Source organism: Schistocerca cancellata, chromosome 5 (assembly GCF_023864275.1).
Source record: "Schistocerca cancellata isolate TAMUIC-IGC-003103 chromosome 5, iqSchCanc2.1, whole genome shotgun sequence".
Classification (NCBI taxonomy): domain Eukaryota; kingdom Metazoa; phylum Arthropoda; class Insecta; order Orthoptera; family Acrididae; genus Schistocerca; species Schistocerca cancellata.
This window is the reverse complement of record NC_064630.1, coordinates 333,308,768-333,326,241: the sequence shown is the minus strand read 5'-3', so window position 1 is coordinate 333,326,241 and position 17,474 is coordinate 333,308,768. Positions and strand designations below refer to the sequence as shown.

The window sequence follows — 17,474 nt, the reverse complement described above, 5'->3', positions numbered from 1 at the left end:
GAATAAATAAGACGGTTTTTTCCCCTACTTTATCCAAGGGAGAAGTAATGATACCGTCGTTCACGGAGCGCGAAACACAACAAGAGGAAGTATTATAGCTTCTCACACGATTTACAGTGATCTGAGTTGCATGATTTGTCTATGATTTCAATCTGCGGAGTCGAAAAACGCGACGATTAAGTGATCAGAAAAACAGTAAACTTACGAAGTATTCCGACGCAATATATGCAGAGAACAACTGCACATCCACTAGCGAAAATGTCCTTTAACAGATTTAAATATCCTGTATTTATGTCTTGCACAATATTTTCATGTATATGAAAATCCTGTGACTTTAATATTGAACGCATTTACTGTCAAACATCAAAGTTGTCTTTGGAAATTGTAAAATCTGACGTTACGAACTGAAACTCGACTTGCATCTGTTCTAATCTTAAACAATTGCCTTGTGCTCTTAAAACACTCACACCAAAAATACGCAGTGAGTACGGAATTTAATCTGAAGCAATTCAGTATCTTCCTTTAGCACACGTGGAACTGAGCCTGTAGCCATAAACAGCCTTACTGACAATTAAGTGTGTAAACGTTTCATACAAGCTTCTACTTCATATGAAGCTCTGTGGATGTTTAGCTGAAGTCGTCGCTCAACAAAGTTAATTTTCCATTGAATCCTTTGCTAAAAATGTTGTACTTACAATGTCGTTGCCTATTTCTAATGTTTTTCTTTTTTCAGTGTTGTCAGAACTGTGTAGTAATAATAACATGTCGTCCGTCACCTAACTGTATAATTTTTATGAATTGTGCTACAGACTTAAAAGACATGAAACGTAATGACTGAGATATATACGTACGGTAGATTTCATGTATCAGTTTTTCCATGAAGATACTAAAGATCTCATGCTCTGACTATGGTACTAGTGTGGTCACTATAATTAAAATGCAACGGTTGTGACGGTGAAAAACACAGTATCATTGTTTTCTAGATCGAGGAAAGAAAAAAAAGTTGATGACGAAAACCATATACAACACAATCTTCTTGCTACATTTAAACTCAACAATCTATGATAGAGGAACGCTCTATGGAACTCTGCGGATTTTTCACAGATCTTGAGGAAGTAACCTATTACAGCATTCTTGCAGGTACGTTGTGCTGCCACCTATCGCCAGGTACTCCATATCAGCGACCTCAGTAGTCATTAGACATCGCGTGAGAGCAGCATGTTCGCTCCGCGGAACTCACGGACTTCGAATGTGGTCAGGTGATTAGGTGTCACTTGTGTCATACGTCTGTATGAGAGATTTCCACACTCCTAAACATCCCTAGGTCCACTGTTTCTGATGCGATAGTGAAATGGAAACGTGAAGGGATACTACAGCACAAAAGCGTACAGGCCGACCTCGTCTGTTGACTGACAGAGACCGCCGACAGTTGAAAAGGGTCGTATTGTGTAATAGGCAGACATCTATCCAGACCATCACACAGGAATTCCAAACTGCATGAGGATCCACTGCAAGTACTATGACAGTTAGGCGGGAGACGAGAAAACTTGGATTTCATGGTCGAGCGGCTGTTTTTAAGCCACACATCACGTGTATAAATGCCAAACGACGCATTGCTTGCTGCAAGGAGTGTAAATATTGGACGATTGAACAGGGAAAAAACGTTGTTTGGAGTGATGAATCACGGTACACAATGTGGCGAACCGATGGCAGGATGTGGGCATGGCGAATGACCGTGAACGTCGTCTGCAAGCGTGTGTAGTGCCAACAGTAGAATTCGGAGGCAGTGGTGTTATGGTGTGGTCGTGTTTACCATGGAGGGGTCTTGCACCTCTTGTCCTTTTGCATGCCACTATCGTAGCCCAGGCCTACATTGATGTTTTAAGCACCTTCTTGCTTCCCTCTATTGAAGAGCAATTCGGGGATGGGATTGCATCTTTCAACACGATAATGCACGGCCTGTGACAGAGTGGTTACACGACAATAATATCCCTGTAACTGTCTGACCTGCACAAAGTCCTGACCTGAATCCTATAGAACACCTTTGGGATGTTTTGGAACACCGACTTTGTGCCAGGCCTCACCGACCGACGTCGATACCTCTTCTCAGTGCAACATTCCGTGAAGAATGGGCTGCCATTCTCCAAGAAACCTTCCAGCACCAGATGGAACGTATGTGTGTGAGAGTGGAAGCTGTCATCAAGGCCAAGGGTGGACCAACACCATACTGAATTCCAGCATTACCGATGGAGGGCGCCACGAACTTGTAAGTCATTTTCAGCCAGGATACTTTTGATCACACACTGTAAATCAGAATACTTGCACTAGGATTGATCGTTTCCGAATAACATGTGTCATCGTTTGCGAAGGTAATCATTCACGAACGGAGGATCATTAGCAAAAGAAAACGAGAAAACTTTTTTAAAAGTATTAAACTTGGTGGCTTCCGGCACTCCTGCGATAAGATAAGGCTACGTAGGATTGCTCAATACCGTCTACTTGGTTTTTACTCATCTTGTCTCACGCGTTATCTCTGAAGCGTAGGTAAGCACATTGCAACCAACTTGCGGTAGTATTTTGGAAACGGTTAAAATGGCACTGAGCACTATGGGACTTAACATCTGAGGTCATCAGTCCCCTAGAACTTAGAACTATTTAAACCTAACTAACCTAAGGTCATCACACACATCCATGCCCGAGGCAGGATTCGAACCTGCGACCGTAGCGGTCGCGCGGTTCCAGACTGAAGCGCCTTTAACCGCGTGGCCACACTGGCCGGCTTTGGAAACGGTTGCATCTTTTCTCTCTGATGGATGAAACATGAGATGGGGGAAGGAGGAACTCAGAAATCCGAGAAAAAGTATCCAACGCTCAAAAAATTCAAGTGCATGCAAAGAAACTAATGAGTTTTGCTTACATAGTAGTGTGCGCAACAAGGGCGTGTGCAGCGAGAAAGACGGGAACACAGCTATACCCCCGAACCTACAGAAAAATAAGCTTCGAAATCGAACGCAAATACTCGCCTACCACACAGGCAGACGCATAAATTCAGTATCAGTTTGGCAACAACCCGTAATGGTTCTAAATTAGTAGAAAGTTTACGCAGAGCCACTTGACGTGAAATGTCAAAATATTCGACCGTTTGCCGGTATTCCGATTATACCCGAACACAACAGTTGGCACTGGATTCTATAAGCCTGGAGTCGCATTGTTCCTTCAGTTACCGTTGTTTCGTAGGAGTCCGTACGTCAGTGGGGAAAAAGGGAACCCTTATATCATCACTTTGTCGTCGCGTCCGATTTCCTGTCTGTCCGACTGTTAACACCTTTGTTTCTCCGGATCGGGTAGAGATATCAGGTTGAAATTTATGTAGCGTACTAAGGTTTAAGGTCTTTTGACAACACGAAAAACTTAACCTTCTAGGTCAATGCAGTCAAAAGGTACGATAATTTATGTCTCCATATTTCGAAACTTGCAAACTGACTCATCAAGACATATAGGGTACTTCCCGTTAAGCTAGAGTGGTAAAACTTGGCAAAAAGCAAGGTTCCGTAGTACAAGTAAATAAAAAATCCAAATTGTTAATTTGTAATTACTCGTACATTACACAAAAAATATTATTTTTCCATTTTTTGTCCCTCTGCCTGTTAAGTGTTCATTTTCTCGTGGACGGGTTAGAGATATCAAGTTGAAATTAATGCCAGATACTAAGGTCTATGGGTCCCTCGGCGTTCTGAAAAAGTTAATTAGAAAAATCAAATGGTTCAAATGGCTCTGAGCACTAAGGGACTTAACATCTGAGGTCATCAGTCCCCTAGAACTTAGGACTACTTAAACCTAACTAACCTAAGGACATCACACACAGCCATGCCCGAGGCAGGATTCGAACCTGCGACCGTAGCGGTAGCGCGGTTCTAGTGCCTAGAACCGTTCAGCCACCACGGCCGGCAAGTAGAAAAGTCTCTGCGATCAAAAGGTACTCCCATCTGTAAATACCCTCTTTTCTCAGGAATGGCTATAAGGATCAAGTTGAAATTTATGCCAAATACTAAGGCCTATGCAAATAATTTGAGCTTGTAAGTCAATGCAGTCAATTGATACGGCCATATGTGTTACACATTTTGATACTCGCAGACTCACTTATCAAAACCTATTGATGAACTATCTATACACGTAAATAAATTTGTTCAGAAACCTCAGAGCGCGAGTCCTTCTCGCACTTGTCTGGTTTTTTCTAGTTTTACTAGCTACAGTGAAAAAGTATTAAAAATGTATGTACGAAATGTATACGCATGTATCTGTACGTTAACTGCGTGGATCAAAATCGTATGCACGAAACTCAAACGATTCACCTGCAATTAAATATGTTGAACGTGGCTGGTACCTATTATAAAGTAGAAATATTGGTATATTTGGTGATTAATATACACAGTTTTGATTCTTACTATGTAAAAAATTGTATTTCATTTTCTCCACCCATACCTTTCCACGAAACTTATATACAATAGTTGCCTCCTTCCGCTCACCCCCCCCCCCCCCCCCTCCCTCTTCCACCACACCACTCAGCTCAAAAAAATGGTTCAAATGGCTCTGAGCACTATGGGACTTAACATCTGAGGTCATCAGTCCCCTAGAACTTAGAACTACTTAAACCTATCTAACCTAAGGACATCACAGACATCCATGCCCGAGGCAGAATTCGAACCTGCGACCGTAGCAGTCGTGCGGTTCCGGACTGAAGCGCCTAGAACCGCACGGCCACCACGGCCGGCCACTCAGGTCAGCTCGCTTTAGTCCTCTTTGCTCTTGATTAAGAGTTGCCCCCTCTAAGCTCGTTATGCATAAGGTTCGGAATTCATTTCTTGAGATTAGTGCAGGGAACAAAATTGTAAAACATGCACTGCCGGAAAAAAATAAGTGCACCCTTTTAGAGGTTTCCATTTAGTCAAGATTTATTGTTGTAACAATGCATATGAAATACATGAAATGATTACAATTACAGATCAATAGCACAAGTGGTTCTGAGGAATCAGGTATCGAACCACGTTCAAACACCAATATTATTATGTTGTGTACCCTCCAAGGATGGCAATGCACATACTGACTCTGACATCTGGTCGTTCGGACAGATTGCGAGTAATGTCCTGGGATCCGTCACGCCACGCCTGCTCAACCTGTTCACGTAGTTCTGTGAGGGTTGTTGATTGACGAGTCGCACGATTTACTTCTGTCTCATCATACCCCACACATGCTCCGTTGGAGACAAGTCCGAAAATTGTGCTGGCCAGGAAAATTGCTGCACGCCTCGCAGAACACATTTAGTTTCACGTTCAGCGTGCGGTCGGGAAGTATCCTGTTGGAACAACATGTCACCTTCCTGTTGCAAGAGAGAGTGTAATAACATTCTGCACATACCAAGCTCCGGTTAATGTCTCCTTCAGAAACACCAAAGGTGAACGAGAGTTGTAGCTTCTCGCACCCCTGACCGTAAGGCCTCGGATGGGGGCCAGTGTGTCTTGGAAGGACGCACTCTACAAGACAGCACTCACCAGATCTATGTCGTACGCGCAAGCAACCATCACTTGCGTGCAGGCAGAATCTGCTTCCATCGCTGAAGACCACGGCGCGTCATTCCATTTTCAAGCGATCCTCAGACGGCGTCAGTCGAGCCGTGGACGTCGATGCTGTGGCGTGAGTCGAAGACGGGCTGTAGGTGTGCGTGCCCGTAGTCCCACTGCTAATAACCAGTTCGCAACAGTTTGTGTTTCACGTCTGGGCTCACAAGCCGTCTTATCTGTGCTGTGGTAGCTGTACGGTCTGCCACTGCTGCCGTTACAATACCATCCTGGCGGGTGTCTGTGCTGCGTGGACATCCAGAACCTCGTCTACGGGTTTGAGAATATTCACATGACGCTAGTAAGAATGGTTGCCCAACTGTACCGTACTTGTGTGGCAGTTTTCCGAAAGGATCTTCCTGCCACTTGGAGGGCCACAATTTTCACACCTTTCCTAACTCACTCAGCTGTAGCAAGCGAGTGCGTCTCCCTGGCATAGTTGCCTGCTGGCTTCACGCGTTTGTGCAGTACTGAGCCTTCTGTCTGTGAGTATTCCCTATTAAAGCGTAGACACAGACGGGGCTCTGGTAGCTATGCCACTACCCTATCTGCTGGCGGACGACGTTGATACCATTATCAGTACATCCACTATCATCTAGGTGGCGTATGCCACCATCGGATCAAAGTCGACGTTGTCTTTCCAGGTGTACTAACTTTTTTCCGGTAGTGTATTTAGTGCTATGGTATCAAGGAAAACAACTTTCACATGATATGCTAGGAAACAACATTATAGCGACATAAAACATTAATCAATGACGAAAATGTGTGACTGTTACATTGCTCCCGAATCAGTCTGAAAAACGAACTAAAGAATCGCCAATGTTGATCTCAAATAAAAAAGGTGGGGTGACTTGAGGTCATATTATAATAATCTTCAACACCTGCTTTATAAAGCAAAAAGACTGAAACGTAATTTTCTTATCTTTGTTCTTTTATTAACAGAACTTAACCTTTTTCAGATTTGTCCAGCACCTGGAAAGCGTCATGAACCCCATTGCAATGATGCAGTTGGCTCTTGGTGTGTTCGACGGCTGTATGTTGATTTTCCCAGCGGCATACGTAAGTACAGTGGTGTTCATAGTATACGCTTTGTGGCTATAAGAGCAATCATAGGCACGAACTCGCACAGGAGAATAACAATGCTTTCAACAATGGTATACAGGCCTCAACATTAAACCTTATCATGAGAAGATCTAGAATTCCCCATCCTTTAACTGACCGACGATCGGTGTCAGAAAAAAGAAAGGAGAAAATGCGTCCTACCAAATTTTTTTTGTAAGGCCTCACACGTGCTAGAGATTCAAAATGTGTTGCATGTGCTATCTTTAATATTTAATGTTTCGAATACACAAAGTAGAATCTTGTCAAGTTTTGGTTTCCAGTTACACAGTATTTCGATGTGACTTTTCATTTGCAATGTATTAAGGAGACGTGTCATCAAAGCAAAGTTATGTGGGATGGGAAAGACCCACCATGGTTCGACAGTCTTGTCAGAAAGCTACCTCGAAAGCAAAGATTGCTTGACTACAGATTTAACTGTAGCAAAAGCCTTGTAGACAAACAGAAAGCGAACGAAGCCAAATTAGCATACGGAGAGCCAAGCGCGAGGAGTTCTACGAATTCGAAAGTAGAGTCCTATCAACCGACCGGGCAGAAAATGGTAAGAAATTTTGGTTTCACGTTAAATAAGTAAACAGATCAACGCCCTCTGTCCAGACACTCTGTAACTATACCGGCATCGTAACGGTGGATGGCATAGACAAGGCCGAAATACCAAATATTTTTGTTTCAAAATTATTTTATGAGGAAGATAGTACGACACAAACCCAAAAATGACAGCGAAAGCGAAATAAATGACCGCGGTACATTTCAGTCAACTAAAATCGCTCGCCAGAGGAAAGGCGACTGGACCTGAAGGTATTCTTATGCGATTTTACACAGAATATGCGAAGGAGCTTGCAGTCTACCGTAGGTCTCTGGAGGAGCGAGGGGTTCCCAGTGATTGGAAACACATGCTGATCATTCCCGTTTCCAAGAAGGATTGTTGAAGAAAGGCACAAAACTAAAATTCTGCGTAGCTGCCGTCAATTTGTTTTTAGAATTTCGAAGCACGTTTTATGCTCGCGTGTTATGACATTTATGGAGACCGAAAAATATTCTTTGTAGGAATAAACAGAAGTAGCGTGTGAAGTCCAGCTCGCTCTGTTAAGGCACAGAAAGCAGTAAATGCCGGCGCCCAGGTTGATGCTGTGTTTCTCGATTTCCAGAAGGAGTTCGATACAATTCGGTATTGTAGTCTAATTAATAAACTACGAGCAATACGTGATACGAGACCAGGTTTGTGATTGAACTGAAGAGTTCCTGGCAGACAGAACAGAGCATGTCATTATTAATGGAGAAAAATCTTCAGACATAAAAGAAACTTCGGTCGTGATGTTTTGGGACCATTACTTTTCACAGTACGAAGAATGATCAAAAAGTAATGGATTTTTTTTCTAGGTATCTCTATTTGTTCATCTTGTCCCCTTCAAAGCCATCCCCCTCAGATATAACACACATGTGCCTGCGCTTTTTCTAGTCTTAGAAGCACTTGTGGAACTCACTTTTCGTTATGATGTTCAGCGATTCTGTTTTTATCTCCTTTATCAGCAAACGACGTCCTTTCCTTGTTCTCTTCAGCCTCGGGAATACAATGACGTCACAGGGAGCCATGGCTGGCGAATACTGCGGCTGAGGCAAGATAACGGTTTTTTCTTTTGCCAAAAAATCACGAGCAAGCGCTGAGGTGTGAGTGGGAGCATTATGAAGCAGTTTCCACGAGTGGTTTTGCCACAATTCTGGTCGTTTTCTCCTGATTGCTTCACCCGAACACCCATGTAATATTTCTTACCGACTTATGAGCGTAAGGTAGGAACTTAAGATGCAGTATACCATTATAATCGAAGGAAACAGTGAGAAGAATCTTAACATGCGATCGATCTTGTCGAACTTTTTTCGGTCTTGGCACTTGAGTCAGCTTCGGATGGGACGATTGGGCCTCGGTTTCGACTCATACCCGTATACTCATGTTTCATCAACTGTTCTTTATGAGTTCTGGATCATTGTCGACATCATTCAGCAATTACTGAACGATATCTGCACAACGTGGTTTTTGTCGAAATTTAAAAATTTCGGAACATACTTTCGTGCTACACGTTTGGTGCCCAAAAGGTCCGCAAAAAATTCTTATCATGAGCCAGAGGATATGCCGCATCATCAGCAATCTCTCTGATGATGATTCGGTGATTTTCAGAACCATTTTCTTTACTTCTTCCACAATGTCGTCAGTAATTGATGTGCTAGGGTGTCCAGGGTGTTCGTCGTTTTCAACGTCTTCCTGATCCTTTTTGAACGTTCATGCCACCGTTAACTCTTGTCTTATTCATAGCAAACTAGCCAAAAGCCACAGTCAACATTTAGAATATGGTGCTGCACGTTATTCCATTTTTTCAAGCAAAACTTAAAGCAAATAGTTTCATTCATCTTTTTCGTAAGTAAAAATTCGCCGAGCTCTCGAAAACACGCATAACCTTTTTGACTGGCAACAGTAAAATAAATATTCAAAACAGCTGTGTACGAACAAGATGAAAAAATGTTCTGCAACTTGGATGTATAAAGCCCACGAAATTAAAAACTCCCTTTACTTTTTGATCACACCTCGTGTATATAAACGATGTAGCGCATAGCGTCCGAAGTTTTAAGAGATATTTTGCGGAAAATGCCGTCGTAAACAAAATCTTAACGAAATGCAGGAAGATTTGCAGAGGACCTACGAATGGTACAGGGATTGGTAGTTGACCCTTGGCCTAAACAAATGTAACGTATTGCGTATAAAGAGGCAAAAAGACGATTACTGTATGATTATACTATAGCAGAACAATGACTAGAAGCAATAATACCCACTAAATTTTTAAAGACTTTACGTAAAGAGCGATTTAAAGTCGAACGACCCCATAAAACTAATCGCAGGTAAGGCTGATGTCAGACTGAGATTTATTGGAAAAATCCCTCGTTCGAACTGTACTTGAATTTTGCTCGTCAGTCTGGAATCTGTACCAGATAGGATTGATGCAAGTAACAGAGAAGATCCTAAGTACAGCAGACCGTATCGTCGCAGTCTCATTTATTAACCGTATAAGGGTCATGGAACGTTCATCCAACTCCAGTGGCACACGCCACAAGAGAGGAATTGTGGGTCAATGTATGTTTGCTACTAAAATTCCGAGAGCATACGTTCCTAGAAGTGTCAACCGATATATTATTATTTCTACATATAACTCGCTAAAAGACTATGAATATAAAATAGAGATTCGTCTCACACCGAAGCTTAGGTACAATCGTCTTCTCAAACAGACAATTCGTGACACGAACAGTGACACTGATGCATGAAGCACTCTCCGCCACACACTATAAGGTAGCTTGTTTTATTCATCTTTTTCGTAAGTAAAAATTCGCCGAGCTCTCTGAAACACGTATAAGCTTTTTGACTGTCAACAGTAAAATAAATATTCAAAATAGCTGTGTACGAACAAGATGAAAAAATGTTCTGAAACTTCAGGATCACTTTTTTCAATAAATTGTGAGCAGCCATAAAAACTCTAGCTACTAACAAACATTCGGTTTAGGAGAAGCCTAATTTATTTGTCGGTGACCAACTTCGACTCTGGTTCCCAATTTCTTAGTAGAACTGGTTACTTTATTTATTATTAATAATATCAAATAGCATGTTACGCAAAACCTGACTCCTTCACGTCTTCAGTGCAGTAATGTCATCAGTTTCACCTCTGTTCCTTTACAAGTACCTTTACGTCCACATACATACTCTGCGAACTACTGTATGGTGCGCGACGAAGAGGTCCCGAATTCGAGTCTCAGTCCGGCACACAGTTTTAATCTGCCAGGAAGTTTCAAGAGTACCTTGTACCACAATTAGTCACTTATTTTCTTCTTGTACTAGCATATGGAGCGAGCAGAAAACGACCATCTGTATGCCTCCCTACAAGTCCTAATTTCCCTTGTTATCGTAGTACTTATGCGAAATGTACCTTGACAGCAATAGAATTGTTCTGCTTTCAGCTTCAAATGTCGGTCCTCTAAATTCTCTCAGTAGTGTTGGGCGAACCTACCATTAACAAATCTAATAGTCCGTCTCTTCGCACGAACGTCTTAAAAAATTTCATGCCCAGCCGATGTTTGGACTCGAACTACTTCACTCCCAATCACTAAAATAAGGATTCATTCTATGTTTCACCTTTGTTGTTGCTGGATTTATGTGAAGTGATATTTCTTACAGTGATTTTTTACTTCCACTTAGAATTCTTTGTTTATTCGACAAATCGTTTGCAACGTTATTCTTTAATATCTCAGTCATTTAACGTGTTCCGCCCATTTTAAATTTTTTCCGATTTGTTCGTCCACTTTTGGGTGTTTATTTTTCGATCATCAGACATTGACCTTCGAACAAGTAAATATCACAGTGAGCTGAAACATCACAACTGCCTGGTTAATACCGCGTTGGTCCACCTTCGGAATGCAATATTGCAGAGATTCTGTATGGTACTGGTTCGACAAGTTCTTGGTAGGTTTCGGGAGGTATGTGGCACCAGATGTCTATGCAAAAGGCACGATGTTCCCAGAATTACGGGATGGTGGTCTGTGAGTGCCTTAGTGACTCAGATGTGTTTCATCGGGCTGGTGGCCAAGACATCAACGTTGAACTCTCCATCATGCTCCTCAAACCACTGTGGCACGATTCTGGCCTTTTGACACGCTCAAGTTACCCTGCTGGAAGATGTCATAGCCATTGGGGAAGACATGTCACGTAGGGATACAAATTGTCCGCAATGATGTTCACATTGTCCACAGCGGTCATGGCGCCTGCAATTACTACCATTGGTCCCATGTAAGCTCAGGTGAATGTCGCCCGTAGCATCATAGCAAAAGGCCGAAATACCACAGGGCATTAGTCATAATGTTTTGGGTCATCGGTGTTGTTGTTCTCGAAAAGATGCTTCCACCATTTAATTGTATATAATGTGTTTCTTTCACTATCTGTATTTTAGTTCAAAATGGTTCAAATGGCTCTGAGCACTATGGGACTTAAGTTCTGAGGTCATCATTCCCCTAGAACTTAGAACTACTTAAACCTAACTAACCTAAGGACATCACACACATCCATGCCCGAGGCAGGATTCGAACCTGCGACCGTAGCGGTCGCGCGGTTCCAGACTGAAGCGCCTAGAACCGCTCGGCCACCCCGGCCGGCTGTATTTTAGTCTTAGGCCATTTTCAAGTGTTGCGACGTCAAAAATCATCCCACAAATCATGGTCGAAAAATAAATATCAGGTTATGTAAACCAATTGTCTCGTAATTAAATGTCTCTTAAATATCTACGATACATAAAATGAGTGAAAACTTGGATGTCTGACAAATGTAGTGAAGCTGTAATGCAAATGGGACGTCCGAAACAAAGGTGTAAGCTTCATTTCATTGTATATAAATATAAATACATAACGACGGAGAGGCTTCCTCCCGACGTAGCCCTCAGTGGTTCACAACCCCACAACAGGCCACAGCAGTACACCTACCCAACCACCGTCCCACACCGAACTCAGGGTAATTGTGCGGTTTGGCCCGCAATGGACACCCCCCCCCCTCCCCTCCCCCACACTCCCGGGGAACGTCTCACACCAGACGAGTGTACCCCTAATGCTTGCGTGATAGAGTAATTATGGTGTACGTGAACGTGGAGACAGTGTTTGCGCAGCAATCGCCGACATAGTGTAACTGAGGCAGAATACGGGGAACCAGCCCGCATTCTCCGAGGCAGATGGAAAACCGCATAAAAACCATCCACAGGCTGGCCGGCACACCGGACCTTGATGCTAATCCGCCGGGCACCGGCACGCCTTCCCGCTCAGGAAGTAGCGTGTTAGACCGCGGGGCTAGCCGGGCGGGCCTTTGATAGTTTGCTTATGTGAAATTCCAACAACACAAAACTAATTTTACACCTCAGATCAAATTTTACGTACACAAAAATTTTGTATGTACTTCATATCTCAGGGTTCTCAAAACCCATTTGATGATAACGGAGACATATTCCTCTGTGCCACGTCACTTTATAAACTACGTGTGCGCCTCATACGGGATTTACGTGCGTATTTTACGGAGAAATATAACAAGCAAATTTTCAAGCATTTCTGAGATCTGGATCTTAGAAATATATTGTAAAAATGACATCCATTTTATGTGCATAGCGGTCTTGGAATCCGCGGCTCTATTTTGGTACCGTAAACCGTGTTTTTGAGGTGTTTATGTATGGCGGATAAAGATATTTGAAAACCGGAAGACGGCACTCTTAGATAAATGCACAGAGAATAAACTGTTAAAATGTGGGCAACTTTCTGTGGATAGTTTTTTAGATATCCTCTGCACACGGTTTAAAAATGATGAAAAACTCTTTTTTCAGATTTTCTCATGAACCGCCAGTGAACTAAATGGTATCTACATAAGCCCCTTAAGACGAACCGTGGACCACATCTAATGCAGAAAGAAGCAACGTATCTCCTCGATTTGCCGAAGCTACAGGTAGAGTGTAACATTTCATTCTTTGGCCCTGTACAGTAGGATAGTCACAATAAGACGATCCTTCTTTAGGATATACAAACGGTCGGTACCCCAAGGGCTACCCAAAACACTTGACGCTACCTTTCTATCACCAACAGAAACCGAGGTATGAGATCCGTAAAAATTCCGTTTTTATGTGCGGTGTTTTGGAACATATTGGTAGCGCATGTTATCTCATGCCTACCGATATACTATTACAGTGATTTGGTGGAAAAATCTTTTCGAAAATTTTACGTGTTTGTGGTTCCAGGAAAAGAAAAACTCATCAGGTGCTGTTGTTGTGGTCATCAGTCCGCACACTGCTCTTATTCAGCTCTCCACACCAGTCTGTATCGTAAAAGCCCTATCATATCTGGATAACTACTGCAATCTGCATCCTATTGAACTAGCTTACTCTAATCAAGCCTTAGTTTATCTTTACAGTTTTTAACCACTACACTCCATTCCATTACCAACTGACGATTTCTTCATGTTTAAGGTTGTGTTCTTTCAACCTATTCCTTCTTTTAGTCTACTTATGACTCAAGTTTCTTTCTTCAGGAGCCCGATTCCGTACCTCTTTATTACTTACTCGATCTACCCATGTAATTTTCCACAGTCAGTTGTAGCACCACATTTCAAAACCTTCTACTCGCAACGTTTCATTTCCATGCAAGACTAAGCTTTGTTCCAATACCTTTAGAAAAGGCTTTCTAACACTGAAGTTTACGTTCATTGTTAACAAATTTATCTTTATCAGAACTGCACTACTTCCTATTTCCAGTCCGCATTTTATATCGTCTCTAGTTCGCTCATCGTTAATTGGTTTGCTACCAAAATATCAAAACTCACTGAATAGTTTTAGTAACTCATTTCCTAAAAAGCTCTACCTGCAGCACCTGATTCAGTTCGATTAAATTCCATTAGCCTCTACCTACTTTTGTTGATGTTTATCTTATATCCTCTTTTCAAGACACTACCATCCTGTTGGACTGCTCATCCGAATCTTTTGCCGCCTCTGACTATATTAAAATGCCATCGGCTAACAGGAACGGTTCTCGTTCTACTCTATGAACTTTAATTCCCTCGTTGAATTTCTTCTCGGTTTCATTTAGCATTTGCTCAATATACACATTGAATAACGTAGGCGAGAGGCTACACTCCTGTTTCTTTCCCTCGTCAACTACTGTCATTCGACCCTAGTAACTTCTGTATGATTTCTGTAGAAGTTGTAGATATCTTTTTACTCCCATGCAATCAACCTTTAGAATTTCAAAAAAGTTTACTGCCGACAACGTCGTCGAAAGCTTTGCCTTTTTTCAGTTTATCTTCTGTGGTAAGTCAAGAGTGAGTTTGGCATCGCGTTCTACTACATTTCCCCGGACCTCAAACTACTATCAGTTTTTTAATTCTCCTGTAAATAATAAATGTTAATGTTTTGCAGCCATGTCTTATTAAACAGATAGTACGGTAGTGTTCATATCTGTCAGTACGTGACTTCTCCGGAATCGGAGTTGTTACATTTTTCTTGAAGTTTGAAAGAATTTCTCCTGTCTCGTGTACCTTGCGAAACATCTCATTTATGAAGAAATAAAATATTGGACTTGAGTCTGAGAAACAAAAACGTCTACAATTCATGGCATGGGAAGTGCGCTACTTACAGACCAAAGGCGCTATGTGAATGTGATGCAGCTGTGTTATACCAACACCACATAGGTTGTGTTGCTTATACAGCCCGTCCACTAGGTTTTATTCCTTGATGTAACAGACGGTATCCATTATCGTTAAAAGACGGTATGTGTAAGGATAATTCTTGGAGAGAAAAGACGTGAACTAAGCATATTGCTCCGGTAGTTGAACTATGAATGTGTAATTATTCAGAAGCAGTACAGATTTTTTGCATGAAGTAACATAATATTACACTGGAATATTGTGAAGATACTAAGAAAAGGTGTCTCCATAGAGGCGATTGGTATTCTTTCACTATTTACTTCATTAATCTTGTGTTAGATTCAGCAGTACGTTAGGACGGAGGGAGAACAGCTTGGATCTGCTTAGACGGTCGAGCCTGAAACACACGGTCTGCGCAAGATTCTAAGCCTCCGCAACGAGTAGCAAGTTTCTATCCCTGGCCCGTATTGCACTGAACGAAGGCTGCCGACTGATTAACTAGCTTTCTATTTTCGCACGAATGTGGATAAATTTGTTAGATACTGTCTTAATTCGTTGTTGTAGGTTTCGCCGAGGACGGGTGCAAGTAAAATCTTGGAGATAACATAAGGGTTGATGACTGTTCCAAGAATGTCGATAATTCTGAATGGCTGTTGTCTGTTTCAGAGGACTTGTTTCGGCTTAGGTCTGTCAGGGTTCTCTCAAATTCTTCTTCCAGTATCATATTTTCTATGTAGTCTTCATTTGCTATCTCTTATCACTCTATAATATTATCTTCAAGCTTGTTTCTCATATATAGACCTCTGCGTATGTATTCCACCTTTAAGCCTTCCCATTTTTACTTAGTATGATCTTGCCACCTGAGCTCTTAATATTCACACAGACGTTTCTCCAAAGGTCTTATTAAATATCTTTTATGGTCCATCTGCGTTTCCCATATTCGTGCGTAGTTCTACAAGCTTGCACTTCTTGTCCTGCCTTTTCTGATTTGCCACTCCTCTCAATCTCATTTCCGTATCCGGATGTATTCCACATTACCTGATTCACTTGCTGATTTTTTTATTTTCTTCTTTTGTCAATTAGATTCAATATTTCTTGACAGATACTATCACAAGGCTTTGAATGTAAATTACGGAACCAAACAAGGCTTGGGAACATGGATGAAGAAGCTCATTCGTGGCTAGTAATGCATGGGCCCTATGGCGATCACATTATCGGTTCATGTTCTTTAGCGTGTAGTGACAGTGTCATCATGGACCAACGAAAAACAGTGAGATGTTACTTGTTAATTTTAAAACAGAAAACACAAGCAAGAAAATACACATAACAGATTGCTGCAATGTAGCCTGTTGCCGTGGTACATTCCCTCAAGTTTGTCAGTCATTTTCAGGTATTGTTAGCGCACACTGGAAAATCGAACATGATTTTGTGGATGTTTGAGTATATACTCTTTCCCACTCTGATTAGTTTGAAATGAATTATGGAAAACAAATTTTCTAAAGGCGAATTGAATGTGATCTATTTTTGTAATTTTTACGGAAAGCAAGTTTGAACAGATTTTGTGCAAATTTAGAAAGCAGTACTTAAACGATATTTTATATTGAAAAACCTGTTGCTAAGCTGTTGCGCCCAAAGTTACACAAGATAATAAGATAACATAAAAAGGCAAATTTAAAACTTTATACATTTGCGCGATTTTTCCAACTACTTTGCCTCAGTTCTCGTAGTATTGTTAGCCCATTTTGGAAATTAAATACAGTGTTCTTGGGGGGGGGGGAGGGGGAGGGGGTATAAAATACGTTGTTTCGAATAAAACTGGTTTTGAAAGTTAAATAGAGAAAGTTATTTGTAAAAGAAGTGTCTCATATACCCTATTTTCACCGTTTCTCAATATTAGATGAATTATTGGTGAATAGTAGGTGAATGAAATCTTGTATTCCACATTTTTGTGCTACCGAGATACTCATATTCGGCATGCGTTTACAGTACGAGATACAAGTATCGGAAATTTACATTTTTTTCCGTGCCACGATTTTTGCGCCCGACTGTGACTCAAATTATCTACTATTGCTAGCCTACGTCGCATAATCAGTTGCACTTTTCCGGATAAAACCAAAGTCTTTCTAAGGAGATCAATTTGCAAAGTTTTGTAGAACATAGTTTTCCGCAAAATCAAGTAAAAAACAGCGCATTTTTTTATCTTTTTACAATATCTTCAATTTTACACTTAATTTAGTCAGTATTGGAAGGTAGTAGCCAAAAGAAACTTTATATTTGAGAACTTTGCGTTGTTAGGTTATTACATTCTATTTTTCATGGTCGTCACACCTTTAGACCCTGAGAAGAAGCCAAACTTTGACATTTTTCGGGACCCGATTTTTTCGGACGATTTTGCTTAAAATTTTATGGCTAAATGTCGTAAAATTCTTTTCATTATTATACTTAAGAGAGCACAAAAAGTTGTACAAGATGGACAAATTTCATTTCTTTCAAGGAACTGTTGCCCTTGATATAACACCTCAAAGTTCCCAGACATTCACTCT

The 17,474-nt window shown here is 41.4% G+C and overlaps 1 protein-coding gene across 1 annotated transcript in view; it reads left to right on the top strand.

Moving 5' to 3' along the window:
- The window catches only part of LOC126189037 (odorant receptor Or2-like), a 73,753-nt gene that overhangs the window by 8,942 nt on the left and 47,337 nt on the right, over nt 1–17,474 (top strand). The window contains exon 2 of the mRNA XM_049930887.1: nt 6,575–6,674. Within this exon, the coding sequence (XP_049786844.1) occupies nt 6,575–6,674 (100 nt within the window). The remainder of the gene's footprint in view (nt 1–6,574; nt 6,675–17,474) is intronic.